The 17,004-nt window shown below is 41.8% G+C and overlaps 1 protein-coding gene across 2 annotated transcripts; it reads right to left on the bottom strand.

The window, feature by feature from the left end:
- Positions 1-1,720: 1,720 nt before the first annotated feature.
- klhl15 (kelch-like family member 15) lies at positions 1,721-16,331 on the bottom strand. Of its 2 annotated transcripts, XM_062441599.1 has the most exons (10): positions 16,196-16,215; positions 13,075-13,162; positions 10,779-10,889; positions 8,424-8,562; positions 7,436-7,624; positions 6,575-6,799; positions 5,593-5,754; positions 4,687-4,896; positions 3,865-4,055; positions 1,721-2,590 (listed from the first exon to the last, which is right to left on the bottom strand). In XM_062441599.1, exons 3-10 carry the CDS (start codon positions 10,796-10,798, stop codon positions 1,768-1,770), a joined length of 1,959 nt encoding a protein of 652 aa, XP_062297583.1. In that variant the 5' UTR covers positions 10,799-10,889; positions 13,075-13,162; positions 16,196-16,215; the 3' UTR covers positions 1,721-1,767. The 2 variants fall into 2 exon arrangements, with proteins under 2 accessions (XP_062297583.1, XP_062297582.1); XM_062441598.1 differs by lacking the exon at positions 10,779-10,889 and having other exon boundaries at positions 16,196-16,331.
- Positions 16,332-17,004: the final 673 nt, after the last annotated feature.

The raw sequence follows: 17,004 nt of genomic DNA, 5'->3' as shown, positions 1-17,004 counted from the left end.
GCCTTTTTGTTATTTTATAGACTTAACAAACAATCATTAATTGTGTTTTGCTTCATATCAAACAACCTTTTAACTTTGTGCTGAAGTTCTTTAAGAAATTTACAATGCAGTACAAAGTCCAGAGGTTCTGATATGAAGCATAAAAAGCTCCTGCACATGCTCAGTGAAGTCTAACTTACACAGAACTACTCTCCAGAGACTGAAAACATGACGTTCATTTTTGGACAATAACGGAGGAATAAGATATATTAGATTATAGTAATTAACGGTTTGGGTCTGCACATGAGATTTATTAACAATTAGAGAAATATATAGAAGAATGAAGCGAGCCTTATCCTTTAAAATATCTGTAACATTATACAGCTTTGTTGATTTGGAAGGTTTCACTGAGCCATTTACACCCCGAGAGCCACAATGAGAACCAATAAAGTGCAGGGAATGTAGACGAGAGGAAGTTAAAAAAAAAACAAAAAAAAGCACTAGACGGATACAAGCTGCTCTGAGAGGAAGACCCTAACCCTCTTTTTTCTCTTTCTTTCCTTTAAAGACACTCAACCATCTGAAAAAGGAAAGAAAAGAACAGAAACTAAACCGTGTAACATCCTTTGAATCCTTTTTTTCTCGGTGGTGAAGGAATTCCCGTCACCACCGTCAGCGTTACCTCCGATGAAGAATGAGCCTTCGTGTACCGTAGTGTTGAGTTTGTTTTACTCTAAATCTCTCTCTCTCTCTCTCACACACACACACACACACACAGTGATGATGATGAGAATATGAACATGAGCACAGATTGGTGGATATCTGGGGAGTAAAGAGCAGAATTGGGACTAAAAGCTGGAACGCACTGGAAGCCAAAAAAAACAACCTGAATTTATGTATTAATTTTTTTATTATAAGCAGATTGAAGCTGGTCTCCTCTGTCTCTACAAGTCTGCTATTAACTTAGCTTCACTATACGATATATATAGTGTTAATATTCAGCTTTTTAAACACCTGATTTGAGATAATCTTGGTCTATTTCTTAGCGAGAGTAAGTTGATTTAACATGTGTATATAAAGGATGTTTGTTTGCCTTTAAATACCAGCAATATAAACCCACAGCAAAGACATCTAATTCAGACCAGATTAGTTATATTTATATATATATTTAGGAGGTTCCACTTTGTGCTTCTGCGTTAAATTAAAATAAATAAGTAAAAGTAGCTTCCAGTGCGTTTCTGCAGCGAGCCTGACTGGAACTGGACAGCCTAGATACAGAAGGTCAGTAGTAGTAGAATAGGAAACTGACCACAGTCCGAACATAAACCAGCTGAATTGAAACCTTTTTTTTTTTTTTTATCATCTTCTTCTTCATTTTTTTTTTCTTAAACAGATATTTTTCTTTAATTTTTCTGAGAAAGCTAAATCTGAAAATGTTCAAGCTGACTGTAACGTAACATTTTTTGTGATGTGGCGCCTCGGCACACACACACACACTCTCTCTCTCTTTCTCCCGACTGCCGGAGACTCTTAACGGGGGCGGCGGGCCACGCGTTTATCCTCACCTCAGAGAGAGAAGAGAGAAGTGCTGGTCTCTTTATTTTAAAAGCTCATCAGCTGAGTCTCCTGCCTGTGAAACACCTGAACCCTCCCCCCCCCCCGCCCCCCCCTCCCCCGAAAACTCACACCCACACACACCCAGCAGGAGACTCCAGTCCGGAGCGTTTTCCTTCCGTTTTTTCCAGTTTTTATAAAATAAAAATGAGGCTCGGGGGTGTGGAGCAGACCTCAGCTGCAGCGTCTCACGTGCTCCAGCACATACTCTGGGAAGTGCAGACTACACACCTGCAGACCGTCCAGTTTGCAAGGCATCCTGGGATACTCGTCCTCCTTCCACTTGTTTTCGTCGGGGTCGAACGTGAGGATGGAGTCACTGTAGTGGCCGTTGTAACAGAGGCCGCCCAGCACCATGATCTGTCTGTCCAGCACCGCCACGCCGTGTCCGCTGCGTCCGATCGGCATGGAGGCGAGGATGGTCCACTCGTCCGTGTCGGGGTCGTACACCTCGGTGGACGGGCAGCCCTGCGACTCGAAGGACGCCCGCAGGATCACGCACACCCCTCCGAAAACGTACAGCTTCCCGTTGTGAGAGATCATCTTGTGGAAGCAGCGGGCGTAGTTCATTTTGGATTTGTTCTCCCAGCAGCTGGCGTGAGTGCCGGGCAGCAGGGGGCCGCGGCCGGCGCGTGTCCTGTGTGCGTCCGACGCGCCCGAACTCCCTCCACCTCCTCCTCCACCTCCTCCTCCTCCTCCTCCACTCCCACCACCACCACCTCCTCCACCACCACCTCCTCCTCCTCCTGATTCCCGCCCCGGATCAAACACACACACCTGTTTGGAGGTGGAGGAGGAGGTGATGCCGCCGGTGATGTACAGTTTGCCGTTGAGGACCGTCCCCTCGTGGCCGTACTTGTTGACGGGATACGGGTCCACGAACTCCCAGCGGTCCTCTGTGATGTCGTAGCGCTCCGTGGAGTAGAAGGTCTCGTCTCTCGTGCGTCCCGCCACGGCGTAGATGAACTTACCGATGACGCCCACGGCGAACTCCGACCTGCAGAAATCAAACACCATAAATATGCATCAATTTATTTATATATGAGTGTTTTTGTGTCCATGTGGTTTAGTTTAAATTTAAAGTGATTAAAATAAACGTATGAATAACTTGCACACATTCTTTTTTTGTGGACCCAGCATCAAATTTCTGCTTTTAATCCATTTAGAGAGAATATATTAGAGGATTATGGCAAAAATGTCTAAGTGGTGTAACCATAAAAACTTTGTACCAAATAATTCAACTTGCTTAAAAACAGTAAGTTGTCAATAAAACACCATATCAACTAGTTTGGCATGATCTTACATTATAACTTTATATTAAATAAAGGTAATGGAATACAATTGTTCTAAATATTACATTTAATCTGGTAACCATGGAGATCAGGAAACAGCTTTCTTTCTTTCTCCTCTTCCAAATTCTTGTTCTTTCTCTCTTTCTTTTCCTTCTTTCTTTCCTCCTCCTCTAACTTCTTGTCCTTTCTTTCTTTCTTTTTCTCTCTCTCCTCCTAACTTCTTGTTCTTTCTCTTCTTCCTGCTTTCTTTCTCTCTCTTCCAACTTCTTGTTCTTCCTTTTGTGGTTACACCATTTGACATTTTCTGGAGCATTCAGTCTTACTTTTGGTAAAAAATGGTGCAAATATCATTTCATATGATATAAAACCAACAAACCTGATGCTGCTTTTAAAACTATTTTAACATATTTTGAATTGCTCATCTTGACAAACCTTACTTGTTACTGACCCGTATAATTCATTAACCTCCTGAGACCCAAGCTTTTGTTTGGTATGCATTTTAATGTCTCCTAAATATTTGGGTTTAGTAGGACCTGATAAATACAAAAAGTGTAAAAAACTATTTCTTTCCTTACATTTACACCTTCTCTTTGCAGAAACGGTAATAACCTCCCAATGTCAATGGAACTACAAATGTTATTAAGCATAAATAAACAGGTTTCAACCATAAAATCTGATACAGTTTTGTACCTGCTCCACTTTTATCTGGGGACCGATTGATTGACTCAGCCAAGATGCTGCCATCTGGTTTTTACGCTGATTTTTACAATGTAATGTGCTTTTATGACCACTAGGTGGCACAAAAAGTCATGTACGAACAAGGACAACACGGTCAAAGTTTAGCGGAATGAAGTAAAAGGTCCAGTGAATGCAAATCTAATGTCCCCATATGAGGACACAGGAGGTTAAAGGAATCTGCAGAATCACGTTGACATGAACACACAGTGACAGTAAACTCTTCCTCTCTTCCTCTCCTCACCTGGGCACAGACATGTCGGCCATGCGTAGCCACGAGTTCTGCCGAGGGTCGTAGCGGTAGACTTTGGAGGAGGCGTGAAACTCCCCGTCGGGCCCCAGCTCCTCTCCGCCGAGCAGGAAGGCAAAGTTGTTGATGATGGCGAGGCAGTCCGGCCTCAGCGGCACCTGAGGACCCTCCAGCTCCCACCACACCTGGGGGGTCAAAACACGGCAGAGTGATTTCAGATTATAGAAACTGATGAGGAAGAGCAGGGAGCAGAGAATATTCATATTTCATTCAATAATTTAATACAATAAATACATAAATAATCTGATTTTAAAGGTTTGATGTAAAGTTCTGATGAGATTAAAGCTGATTTATCTCATTATATCAGATGTGTAATATGTAGAAACTGTACATAGATGAGCAGGGACCAACCAACTATATATGAGGAGGAAGAGGAGAAAGGGGAGGAAGAGGAGGAGGAAGAAGGGGAGGAGGAAGAGGAGAAAGGGGAGGAAGAGGAGAAGGAGGACGAAGAAGGGGAGGAAGAAGGGGAGGAGGAAGGGGAGAAAGAAGGGGAGGAGGAAGAAGGGAAGGAGGAGGAGGAAGGGGAGGAGGAGCAAGATGAGGAGGAAGAGGTGAAAGGGGAGGAAGAGGAGGAGAAGGAGGAAGAGGAGGAAGAAGGGGAGGAGGAAGGGGACTAAGAAGGGGAGGAGGAGGAGGGGAGGAAGAAGGGAAGGAGGAGGAGGAAGGGGAGTTGTAAATGATTGGTATAGTGTTGCTGAATGTCTGAACTTAAATTGTTCCCTAAATTTAAAAGAAAGACAAACAACCAGACACCTTGGGCCGCTGCAGCAGCAGGATCTTGCTGTTGACCATGCTGTGGCCGATCATGCCTCTGAACACGGCCGTCTGCGGCCGGACGGAGCGGATGCGGTTGGAGCGCGTCTCCACCAAAGGCTGCTGGTTGACATCATGGAAGTAGCTGAGCGCCTGGTCCACTTCCTGCCGCAGCTGCCGGGAGTAGCGGTAAAACTCTGAGGTCTTCACCTGAGAGTAGGAAGAGGAAGAGGAAGGGTTATATTATTATTATTATCTCCATCATCATTCTATAAGTTTTATATTCTTATAGAATTTATTCATCTGTTACTTTTTGTCTTTTAAATCTCATTTTTTAACCTATTTTTTTCTCTAACTTATAATAAACTTTTTCTCTTATTATTTTACTTTATTTAAATTGTTTAGTTTTTATTCTAACTTTAAGGAATTTTGTCTGTTTCTCTACTTCTTTTATTTATTCATTTATTTTAGTATTTTCTCTTATTTATTTTACTTTATTTACATTGTTGAAACATTTTTATCATTCTGTCTTTTTAACCTACTTTTTTATTCTAACTTTTAATAAAAAACTATTTTCTTATTTTCTCGTGAGTGCATTGGTCTCGTGATTTTCTCTTTTTCTCTGTAATTGATTTAGTTTATTTTCTCTTATTTATTTTACTTTGTCTACATTGATCTTAACTTCTTCCTTTTTCTTTGTAATTTGTTCTTTGTTTTTATTCCTTTTCTTCATATTGTCACTTGTTCTGTCTTATTATCAGCTTGTCAATCAAACTATGAAGCACTTTGAACTACATCAACCTGAATGAAAGATGCTCTATAAATGAAGTTTGATTGGTGAAGTGTTTTTAAAAGTGTTACGGCTGTTTTAAATAGCATCACCAGCAGGGGGCGCCGTGCTCTCACCTTCTCAAAGATGTTGGCGGGCGTCATGAGGCAGAAGCGGATGGACTGGACGATGGTGTCTGTGTGTCTCCAGCGCCGTCGGTCGTGTCGCAGCCAAGACTGCACGGCTTCGTACAGCTCGATCTCCGGGAAGCGACTCAGAGCGTCGCTGTTTAGGTACGCCTGAGAGAGAGGGAGAGAAAGGGAGATGGAGGGGAGGGAGAGAGACAGGGACAGAGAGAGAGAGGGAGAGAGAGACAGAGAGAGAGGGGGAGAGAGAGAGAGAGAGAGATGGAGGGAGGGGAGAGAAAGAGAGAGAGAGAGATGGAGGGAGGGAGAGGGGAGGGGGAGAGACAGAGAGAGAGGGGGAGAGAGAGAGAGAGAGATGGAGGGAGGGGAGAGAAAGAGAGAGAGAGAGATGGAGGGAGGGAGAGGGGAGAGAGAGAGATGGAGAGAAAGAGAGGGAGAGAGGAAGAGGGAGGGAGAGAGAAAGAGAGAGGGAGAGAGAAAGAGAGGGAGGGAGAGAGAGAAAGAGGGGGAGAGAGAGGGAGAGAGAGGGAGGGAGAGAGAGGGAGGGAGAGAGAGAAAGAAAGAGGGAGAGAGAAAGAGAGGGAGAGAGATGAAGGGAGAGGGAGAGAGAGAAAGGGAAAGAAAGGGAGGGAGAGAGATAGGGAGAAAGAGAGAGAAAGGAAGAGACAGGGAGGGAGGGAGAGAGAGAGTGAGAGAGAGAGACGGAGGGAGAGAGATGGAGGGAGAGAGAGAGAGAAGCCTTTACTATATTATATTTGACATGCTTGTTATTTGAATTTGATAAAGCTCGATTTCGTGAATGAACAAAAGCACCTGAATGACTGACTCAACAGTTTCTGTCACTTCTCTAACATGTGAGCAGTATTATTGAGCACTGATGAGCAGTTAAGGATGTGAGGTGAGAAGATTTACATCAAACATGAAGTCAGATTATTATCAGATTGAGTGGATTTAATTTATCGCTGAGTCCAACCTGCAGTCTCTCGAGGCTGAGGTAGGACAGGAAGTCGGGTCGGCTCATGAGCGGGACGAAGTTATCGAGCAGGAAGTTGTCGAGCTGCTCCTGGACGCCCTCGACGCCGACGCTGAAGTCCTCCAGGAGACGCATCACCTCGGCACAGTTCTCCAAGCAGATCTTAGCCAACAGGAAGGAGCAGCAGAACTCCACCGCCTCCGTCAGCTGGACGTACATCGCCGCCTGGAGGAGGAGGAAGAGGAGGAAGGGGAGGAGGAGGAAGGGAAGGAGGAGGAGGGGAGGAAGGGGAGAAGGAGGAGGAAGAGGAGAAAGGGAAGGAGGAGGAGGAAGAGGAGGAAGAGGGGGAAGAGGAGACAGAAGAGGAGGAGGAGGGAGGAAGAGGAGGAGGAAGAAGAGGAGGAGGAGGAAGGGGAGGAGGAAGAGGACGAGGAGGAAGAGAAAGAGTAAGATGAGGAAGAGGAGAAAGGGGAGGAAGAGGAGGAGGAAGAGGAAGGGGAGGAGGAGGAGGAGAAGAGGAGGACGAGTAAGAGTAAAATGAGGATGAGGAGAAAGGGGAGTAAGATGAGGATGAGGAGAAAGGGGAGGAAGAGGAGGAGGACGAGGAGGAGGAAGAGAAAGAGTAAGATGAGGAAGAGGAGAAAGGGGAGGAAGAGGAGGAAGAGGAGGAGACGGAGGAATTTAGTTTATTTTTCTTCTGTTTAAACATTGCTTTATGCTCCTTTTTAATGTGAATCACTTTGTGTATGTAGTTTAATTTGTTGTAAAGCACTTTATCTGCATTTATTGTATGAAAGCTGCTATATAAATAAAGTTATTATCATTATTATAAGTATTATTACTCTATGTGTGTGTTGTTACCTGCAGGATCTCCTGGACGGTCGGCATGCTGAGCTCCAGCGATCCGTAGTACATGAATCTGAGAATGTGTCCGAACCCCGCCGCCGTCAGTCCCTTCATGTGGATCTTATCCTGATCCCGCTCCCTCATGTCTGCTGTGAACATGACACGGAAGTAGTCGCTCTGCGTGGCCAGGAGCGCCTTATGGGCCTGGAGGAGGAGGAGGAGGAGGAGGAGGAGGAGGAGGAAGAAGGGGAAGAGGAGGGAGAGGAGGAAGAAGTGGAGTAGGGAGAGGAAGAGGAGGACGAGGAGGAGGAGGAGGAAGAGGAGGAGGAGGAAGAAGGGGAAGAGGAGGGAGAGGAGGAGGAGATGGAGTAGGGAGAGGAAGAGGAGGAGGAGGGGGAGGAGGAGGAAGAGGAGGAAAAAGGGGAGGAAGATGAGGAGGTGGAGTAGGGAGAGGAGGAGGAGGAAGAGAAGGAGGAGGAGGAACAGAAGAAGGAGGAAGGGGGGGAAGAGGAGGAGAGGGTAAAGTAGGAGGAGGAGGAAGAGGAGGAGAAGGAGGAAGAGGAGGAGAAGGAGAGGAAGGAGGAAGAGGAGGAAGAGGAGGAGGAGGAAGAGGAGGAAAAAGGGGAGGAAGATGAGGAGGAGAAAGGAGGAGGAGGAAGAGGAGGAAAAAGGGGTGGAACAGGAGGAGGAGAAAGGAGGAGGAGGAAGAGGAGGAGAAGAAGGAAGGAGGAGGAAGAGGAGGAGGAAGAGGAGGAGGAGAAAAGAGGAGGAGGAAGAGAAGAGGAGACAGGAGGTTTTTATGGTTACACCACTTAGACATTTTTACCATAATCCTCTAATATATTCTCTCTAAATGGATTAAAAGCAGAAATTTGATGCTGGGTCCACAAAAAAAGAATGTGTGCAAGTTATTCATACGTTTATTTTCACATTTTAACCCTTTAAATTTAAACTAAACCACATGGACACAGATAAACCTCATTGCCTCCTTGTGTATTAGTACCTGGAAGTGGTGCTCCTCTATCAACAGCGTGACGTCCAGCAGCAGACGCTCCTCGTACAGCGCCCGGAAGCCCGACGACACGCTCCCATCGTGCACCTGGGACAGGTACACCTCCACATCCGCCCCCGACATCACACACCTGACGGAGAGAGAGAGCGAAGGAAGGAGACACAGGAGGGTTACACCACATCTACAACTCTAAACAAGTGACTGGAAACTTTAACCTTTGTGTCGTCAAATTGACCCCGTCTGTTATGACTGTTCCTCCCTTCCTTCCTTCCTCCATCCCCCTTTCATCCTTCCTTCTTTCTTTCCCTCTTTCCTTCCTTCCTCCCTTCTTCCATCCCCCTTTCATCCTTCCTTCCCTCTTTCCTTTCCTTCCTTCCCTCCTTCTCTTTCTTTCCTTCCTCTCTCTTTCCTCCCTTCCTTCTTTCCTTCCTCCATCCCCCTTTCTTCCTTCCTTTCTCTCTCCCTCCTTCTTTCCTTCCTCTCTCCCTCCTTCTTTCCTTCCCTCCCTCCTTCTCTCTTTCTTTCCTTCCTCTCTTTCCTCCCTTCCCCTTTCTTCCTTCCTTCTATCCTTCCTTCCTCTCCCCGTCCTTCCTTTCCTTCCTCCCTCCTTCTCTCTTTCTTTCCTCCCTCCTTCTCTTCCTTCCTCGCTTCATTCCTTCCTTCTTCCTTCTCCCCCACTTTTTCTTCCTTCTTCCTTTCCTTCCTTCCTCCCTTCCTTCAATCCTTCCTTCTTCCTCCCTTCCTTCCTTGACTCGAGGACAACAGGAGAGTTAAAAGACGTAAAGTTCAGCTGTGTATTTATGACCTGGAAACTTCCCACCAGATCCACGAGGTCAGAACTACTGAACTCTGGGTGCAGATGTTTAAAATGAACATAAAGAAGGGATGAACTACACATAAAGAAGGGATGAACTACACATAAAGAAGGGATGAACTACACTTGAACTATTTAAAAAAAAAAAACCACAACACTGCAGTGAAGTCCTGCACTAGAAGGACATTCAATAGGACGCTCAGCATTAAAAAGCTCAGCACTTCTTCAGCAGCTGCATCTCTAACAAGCCGTTTCCTCTTTTCACAGCCAAAAAAAAAAAAAGAGGTACTGCGGGTTCGTTTCTGTGCCTACAAGCTGGAGGAGGGGGGGGGGGGGGGGGGATACCCAACACACCACCACACAGTCAGTCAGAGATGTTAGTGGAAAATAAATATAAATAGGGAGAAAGAAATAGAGAGAAAGAAAGAGAGGAAATCATCTACTACAGTGTGAACTCTTCAGAATGAAAACACACAAACAGACACAAGGAAAGAAAAGTAACATGAACTGTTTTATCCTGTCACAATAGTAATGTAATAAGTAATGTAACTATTTCAATTACCTAATCAAAGTAGTTAAATAATGTAAAGCTGTTACATGTACCTAGTTACTCCCCAACACTGATAATTATACACAACATGGCCAAAAGTATGTAAACACTAGAACATGACAACAGCTCATGTCGACATACTTTTGGCCTAATTGTGTATTTTTAACACAATAAGTCTGATTTCTTATATTTAAAAACACAAAATAAAGACTAAAATGTGTCAAATTAAAACAATAACAGCAAGAAAAGTCAAACCATGGTTCCCACATGATGCAAAAACATGAAAATAATTTAATTAATTCACATTTCACAAACTTCAATCTTATTTCTGTAGTTTTTATCCATCATCTCTGCTGATAATAATAATAATATAACACTCATTAAAGTTAAAGGTAACGTCTGAGAAACAAACCTGAAGTTCATTCAAATGTATTTAGAAGTCAAACAGAGAAACTGTGGGTTTTAAACCTCCTTCAGTGTTTACCTCTGAAGGAGGTAAACTTCTTTCCTCTGTACTTCCTTCCTTGACTCGAGGACAACAGGAGGGTTAAAGGTAAATAACTCTGTCCCCAAACATAATGGCAGTCTGTGTTTTTACAGAAGCATACCCCCCCCCCCCCCCCCCCATTTACATTATTATACTATTATATTATCATTATATCAGTGATTATAAAATGATCTTCAAATGACAATAATATAGTTTATTGCAATTATTTCTGAGACAATATATCGTCCAATAAAAGCAGTTATCATGACTCACATGAAGAGATTTTTTCATTGATTTTTAAATCCTCAAAATCACTTTGCTGATTGTCTGATTGTTTATCTATATGAGAAAGAAAGAGAGTATAACAAAGTATCGTATCAAACAGCCAAATCTGATTCAACTGACTTAAAATAAAACACACACAAAACTTGTTTGTTAATTTAACACAAGAAAGAGCAGAAAACACACACACACACACACACACAGCACACTCACCTCTGATTGGCCACGGGCATGTCAGAGGGGGTTGTCCGAGCCAATCAGAGGACAGTGCCCCTTGTGTCCAGTGGATGCTAACAAAGTCCCTTTTTTCTGAGCGTCAATCACCTGGACGACAAAGTCAACACAACCACTGCGTTAAAAAACCAACAACAACGTCTCCAGAATATAAATATATAATAAAATAAAATAAAATAAATTAATAAAAATCAGCACAAAGACGTCTGAGAACCTTTAATAACCAGTGTTGTGAAGGTTACTTTAGAAATGTAATTACAGATAACTAGTTACTCTATTTAAAATGTAATAAGTGATGTAACTATTTCAATTACTTAATCAAAGTAGTTAAATAATGTAAAGCTTTTACATGTACCTAGTTACTCCGCAACACTGATAATTATACACAACACGGCCAAAAGTATGTAAACACTAGAACATGACAACACCTCATGTCGACATACTTTTGGCCATGGTGTATTTTTAACACAATAAGTCTAATTTCTTATATTTAAAAACATAAAATAAAGATTAAAATGTGTCAAATTAAAACAATAACAGCAAGAAAAGTCACACCATGGTTCCCACATGATGCAAAATGATGGGAATAATTAAATTAATTCACATTTCACAAACTTCAATCTTATTTCTGTAGTTTTTATCCATCATCTCTGCTGATAATAATAATAATAATAATAATAATAATAATATTACACTCATTAAAGTTAAAGGTAACGTCTGAGAAACAAACCTGCAGTTCATTCAAATGTATTTAGAAGTCAAACAGGGAAACTGTGGGTTTTAAGCCTCCTTCAGAGTTTACAGATAAACTTTCTGCTTAATCTTTGACCTACTAAAGTTACTGCAGCAGTGTGACCACAGATTTCTTGTGAAATGACGTGCGATCGCTTTCAATTTAACCTCAAGCTTTATAAAAAATGTTTTAAAAAAAGTGGTTTTACGGTAACCTGGAAAAAAACTGTTGGCTTGTTTCTCGACTCGCTGCGGCTCCGTTATCACGTCGCTATTATCAGCATTTATTTATTTAGTGAGCAGAAATGTTGTTTTAACTGAGAGAATATAATCAAATTAGACCCAAGATGTAACAAACCTTTAATTATTAAACAAAGAAAAAAAGTAGGAGGAGTACGAGGACGAGGAGGAAGATGAGGAGGAAGAAGAGGAGGAGAAAGGGGAGGAGGAGAAAGTAGGAAGAAGAGAAGGAGGAAAAGGAGAAAGGAGGAGGAAGAGAGAGGAGGAGGAAGAGGAGGAAGAGAAAGGAGGAGGAGGAGAAAGGAGGAGGAGGAAGAGGAGAAGGAAGAGAAAGGAGGAGGAAGAGGAGGAGAAAGGAGGAGGAAGAGGAGGAGAAGGAAGAGAAAAGAGGAGGAGAAGGAAGAGAAAGAAGGAGGAAGAGGAGGAAGAGAAAGGAGGAGGAGAAAGAAGAGAAAGAAGAAGGAAGAGGAGGAGGAAGAGGAGGAAGAGAAAGGAGGAGGAAGAGGAGGAGGAAGGAGGAGGAAGAGAAAGAAGGAGGAAGAGAAAGGAGGAAGAGGAGGAGGATTTAAGTGGACTTATACTAATAATGACTTCATTTAAAACATGTAAATGTTTCCTGATCTCCATGGTTACCAGATGAAATGTAATATTTAGAACAATTGTATTCCATTACCTTTATTTAATATAAAAGTTATAATGTAAGATCATGCCAAACTAGTTGATATGGTGTTTTATTGACTATTTACTGTTTTTAAGCAAGTTGAATTATTTGGTACAAAGTTTTTATGGTTACACCACTTAGACATTTTTGCCATAATCCTCTAATATATTCTGAATGGATTAAAAGCAGAAATTTGATGCTGGGTCCACAAAAAAAGAATGTGTGCAAGTTATTCATACGTTTATTTTCACATTTTAACCCTTTAAATTTAAACTAAACCACATGGACACTAATAAACATCATTAATCCATTTATTTTAGAGTGGATAATAACGTAGATGATTGGAAGTGATGGTAAAATACTGTATTACTAGTAAGACCTCGTAGTAACTGGTTGCATATCATTAACTGAGCAGCTGATTGCTTAAAAAATGTTTAACCAGTCGTCTGCTGTCACGTCTAAAAATACAAAAGGACTGAAGTGAAGCAGATGGCTGAGAGGAGGAGGAGGAGGAGGAGGAGGAGGAGGAGGGTCAGGAGGAGGAGGGTCAGGAGGGTCAGATGGACAGGAGTTAACCAGGGTCTTGAGTTAAAGCTTAACGTTGTGAACATGTGATGCAGCGTTTTGGGGGAGTTTTCGTACCTTTTGGAGCCCGGGCGTACGATCACAGGCTTCGATGGCTGAGCGCTAAGGGGCCGCTCGCATTTCCTGTGTTTATGTTTCCCTGGTTCTAACAGAAGAGATAAAAAAGGAGAAGAAAAAGATGCATTTAGGACATTAAATATAGTTAATAAGCTCAGATTATTTCAAAATACAGTGCAAATATCAGCTGTAGTATTTATAGTGTCACAACCTGGCTCAAAGGACAAAATATGGAGCTCACACATGACTTTTTAAACTAGGAAAACATAAATAAACTGACTTAAATATGTGTATCAGTTCATTAGTAATGTTTGTAGTGTTTGGGTGTGCTAATGGGAAATAGACAGTTTTATTTTAACTTGATCAGAGCTCCAATAATCCAAAGAAAGTAAGAAATGTTGCTTTTCTTCTCTTTAATACTTCAGTTAGGTAATAACTAATGAGTGTAACTGTCTACTACGGCTGTGATAAAACACTATTTTCACTATAAATTGATTGTTAAGTCTTTAAAATATTGAATAGAAGTGAAACATTTTCTATTACAGCTTCCAGAGAGCAAAGACTCTCTAAAAACCAAAATATATTGAATTTACTGTCATATATGATAAATAAAACAGGTATTAAATCCTTACTCTCATATTTGAGAAGCTGCAACCAGCAAATATTTAGCATTTCCTTTTATTAAATATGACTAATCGTGTTATAAGTTGGTGTTTTTGCTCTTATCGGGGTCAACGCTTGTTCTGTATGCGTCTACAAAGCTCAAAGTTCCAGCAGCACTTGAAGTACACACAGAACAACTTTATTATTATTAGAGCAATGTGGCTTCATCAGGGTAATACACCGACTCCAAAGTGCACGTAGAAGGTCTAAAAAGTCTAAAAAAAAAAAAGACATTAGAAACACGCTGGTCTAGATGAGACTGGTACAGACTAGATTTCCCTTCTTTGTGCACGTTGGAAATCGGTGAAGTTAAGTCAGAAAGCTCGACTCTGCTTCTGGATGCTCACTGCAGAAGTCCAGTCTGCAGGAGATAAAGACGTAAACATCTGGCAGCTTACAGATGTCTAAAAAGAGATTTAGCAGGTATGTCTTATATGATAGTTGTTCCTGGCATTTTGCTCCCCTCTTTTTTGTCCTTTATACTTGTTTATGTTACTATTTTTATGCCTCTGTGCCGGTAGCAGCAGTGTCCAGCATGGCGTCACACCCAGGCGGGGAGCTCCGGTCCTCTGAAATGATGCCAACGCGGAAGTAACTTAAAACTGCATTCTATCAAAAGGCCACCAGGGGGCGACCGTTTTGGTGTCAAAAGGACTTCCGTCTCTATACAAGTCAATGGAGAATTCACCAACTTCTCACTTGATTTCTAACCTCAGTAAACGTTTTCAAAATGTGTTTATGGTCTCAATCGCTAGTTTAAAGCCTTCTTCAATGCAGTATGATGTTCATTTGGGACATTTTGGCCTCCCTGATTTTATATGTGACGATAAAGCAGGGTATGCATTAGAGTGTGGCTACGTCGTGATTGACAGGTTGATTGGTTCACAGGTTCAGGAGGGCGCCTCATGCTCCTCCTGATGCCCATATAAGTAGAATCCGTGTTTTTATTTTTCCCAGCATGCACCGGAAGTTTTCAAGATGTCGCTGCCCAGATCCGAAACTATTGGCTTCCAAGCAGCAGTCCACAAACCAATGGGTGACGTCAAGGATTTTACGTCCATTTTATATACAGTCTATGGTCACACCTTGAGGGACAACTCACTGTAACCTCACTACACAGGTTTTTGGCCATGACTCAAGAATTCATCAATAATTACGACAATGTTTATTATGATAAAATTATACTTTACACTGTGGTGATTGTAAAGATCTTTCTGAGCTGATGTTTATGAAGCATTCACGTTTTAAAATCTGTAGTTTCTGTGCAGCAACTTCCACCTAAGATAAGATAAGATAAGATATGATATGATAAGATATGATAAGATATTCCTATATTAGTCCTACAATGGGAAACTTTACATGATTGCAGCAGCAGTGAAGTGGATGCTAGAAATAGAAGAGCGCCAATAAAAAAAGTACACGAGTAATAAAACCAATAGTTTTAAGATAATAATAACATTATGTACAAGAGTAATATTGGTGTTGAGTGATAATATACCTGAGTTTCATATTATTATTGCACAAATATAAAGTGAAATATAAATATTGCACATCTGAAGCATCATCTACTGTCATGACTACAACTTTGTGTTTTATCAGAGTCAGCTTTGTTGGGCAAACTTGTGCACATTAGTTTTATTTTAATGTCTTTATTATAATTATTAAAAGAGTGTAGACAGACTAGTATGAAAACTGCAACTTGACTAGTTTGCAGAAGAGGAGTTAGTTTGAATTGGACTATTTTTAATAAAGTTTAGATGCATTGGGAATCATATTAGTGTCTTAAACTATAATAAAAAGGAGAATAATGTGTAATAATATAACTTTATGTAAAGGAGTAATATTGGTGTTGAGTGACAATATACCTGAGTTATATATATTGTTATTGCACAAATTTAAAGTGAAATATTTATACAGGACTACAACTTTGTGATTTATCAGAGTCAAGCTTTGTTGGCCAATCTTATGCACACATACAAGACAAATGTCTTTTATTAGTTTTACTTTAAAGTCTTTATTAATATAAGAGTGTGGACAGACTAGGATGAAAACTGACATCTTGACTAGTGAGCAGAAGAGGAGTTAGTTTGAATGTGACTGTTTTTAATAGAGTTTAGAGGAGTTGGGGAATCATATTAGTGTCTTAAACTATAATAAAAAGGAGAATAAAGTATAATAATATATAATAATAGCTGTCAAAGAGCCAGAGAGGCAGTGCATGCTCAGATTAACATCCCAAAACAAAGGCAGCACCTCCAGCTCTGGTGCGTTCAAAGACCAGCCGTTATAACGATGGAGAATTAACGGCTAACGGTCATTAACGGTCGCTGCGGCTGCGGTAACCCGGGTAACCGTCACAGTAACCCGGGTAACTGTCTACCGGAGCTACCGGAGGATCTGGCTGAGCTCGAGCCGGGGGAACAGCTTTAGCTTAGCGGCTAAAGTCCAGTCGTCTCACCTCGGCGGTGCGAATCCCCACAGCCCCTCTTCGACCAGGCAGCTCTGGCTCCGTCGGACATGAAGGTGCGGGTTCGATGCCGGAGTCAAGAAAGCGGACGGCGGCGGTGCTCCGCCATGGTGTCGCCCAGTAAGCCCAGACGAAGAGACACCCCTCCACTCCTCGGTGTTAAATTAAACGGGTAACAAACCACAGCGGTCCACTGGCTTTGCGGACGCCATTTTCTGCGCCGGCGTCATTTCCCTTTTGGGCGGAACTGAAGGGCGTAGTGCGCTGCAGCAAAGATCGTTTATAACAGAGAGAGAAGGTGTCACTCCACTCTGTTACTGTTGACCACATCCCAAAACAAGAAGCAAAGATCGTTTATTGAACAGGTATCACTCCGCTCTGTTACTGTTTCCCAGATCCAAAACCAGCAGCAAAATATAATTTGCTCTCCCATTTCCTGTGTTTTTTTAAAGAGCTTTATATATTTTTTGACTCCTTGAAAGATATCAAATCTAAAAAGGCACAGTGTCTGTTACGCGCATTTGTCAGTTTTTTCTTTCTCTTAATCAGACCCCAGAAAATTGTAATTGATTGTTTGTTTGTTTTTTCTCCTATGGCTTTCCAGTTTTTGTTTCACTAATAAAATTTAATAATGATAATAATAATAATAATAATAATAATTTTCTCTTCAAAACCCTATTAGAGGTGAAATAAGTACTCAGACTTGTTACAACATCAGTTTTATAGCTGATGTGCAATGTTGTGCACTATTAGTATTTCGTGTATAATAGCAATTTCAATTCAACTCTGCAATATATATT

The sequence above is a fragment of the Scomber scombrus genome, chromosome 20 (genome assembly GCF_963691925.1).
Source record: "Scomber scombrus chromosome 20, fScoSco1.1, whole genome shotgun sequence".
In the NCBI taxonomy this organism is placed as follows: Eukaryota; Metazoa; Chordata; class Actinopteri; order Scombriformes; family Scombridae; genus Scomber; species Scomber scombrus.
This window is presented reverse-complemented; position numbering and strand designations above follow the sequence as displayed.

What these genes read in the sequence shown, in the direction of transcription:
- klhl15 (XM_062441598.1), bottom strand. Translation starts at nt 16,256, where the DNA reads ATGTCCGACGGAGCCAGAGCTGCCTGGTCGAAGAGGGGCTGTGGGGAT. An exon ending in CCGTCCAGGAGATCCTGCAG is followed by an intron (nt 6,800 to 7,435) that starts GTAACAACACAC and finishes CTCCTCCTCCAG; the next exon opens with GCGGCGATGTACGTCCAGCT. An exon ending in GCCGACATGTCTGTGCCCAG is followed by an intron (nt 2,591 to 3,864) that starts GTGAGGAGAGGA and finishes TGATTTCTGCAG; the next exon opens with GTCGGAGTTCGCCGTGGGCG.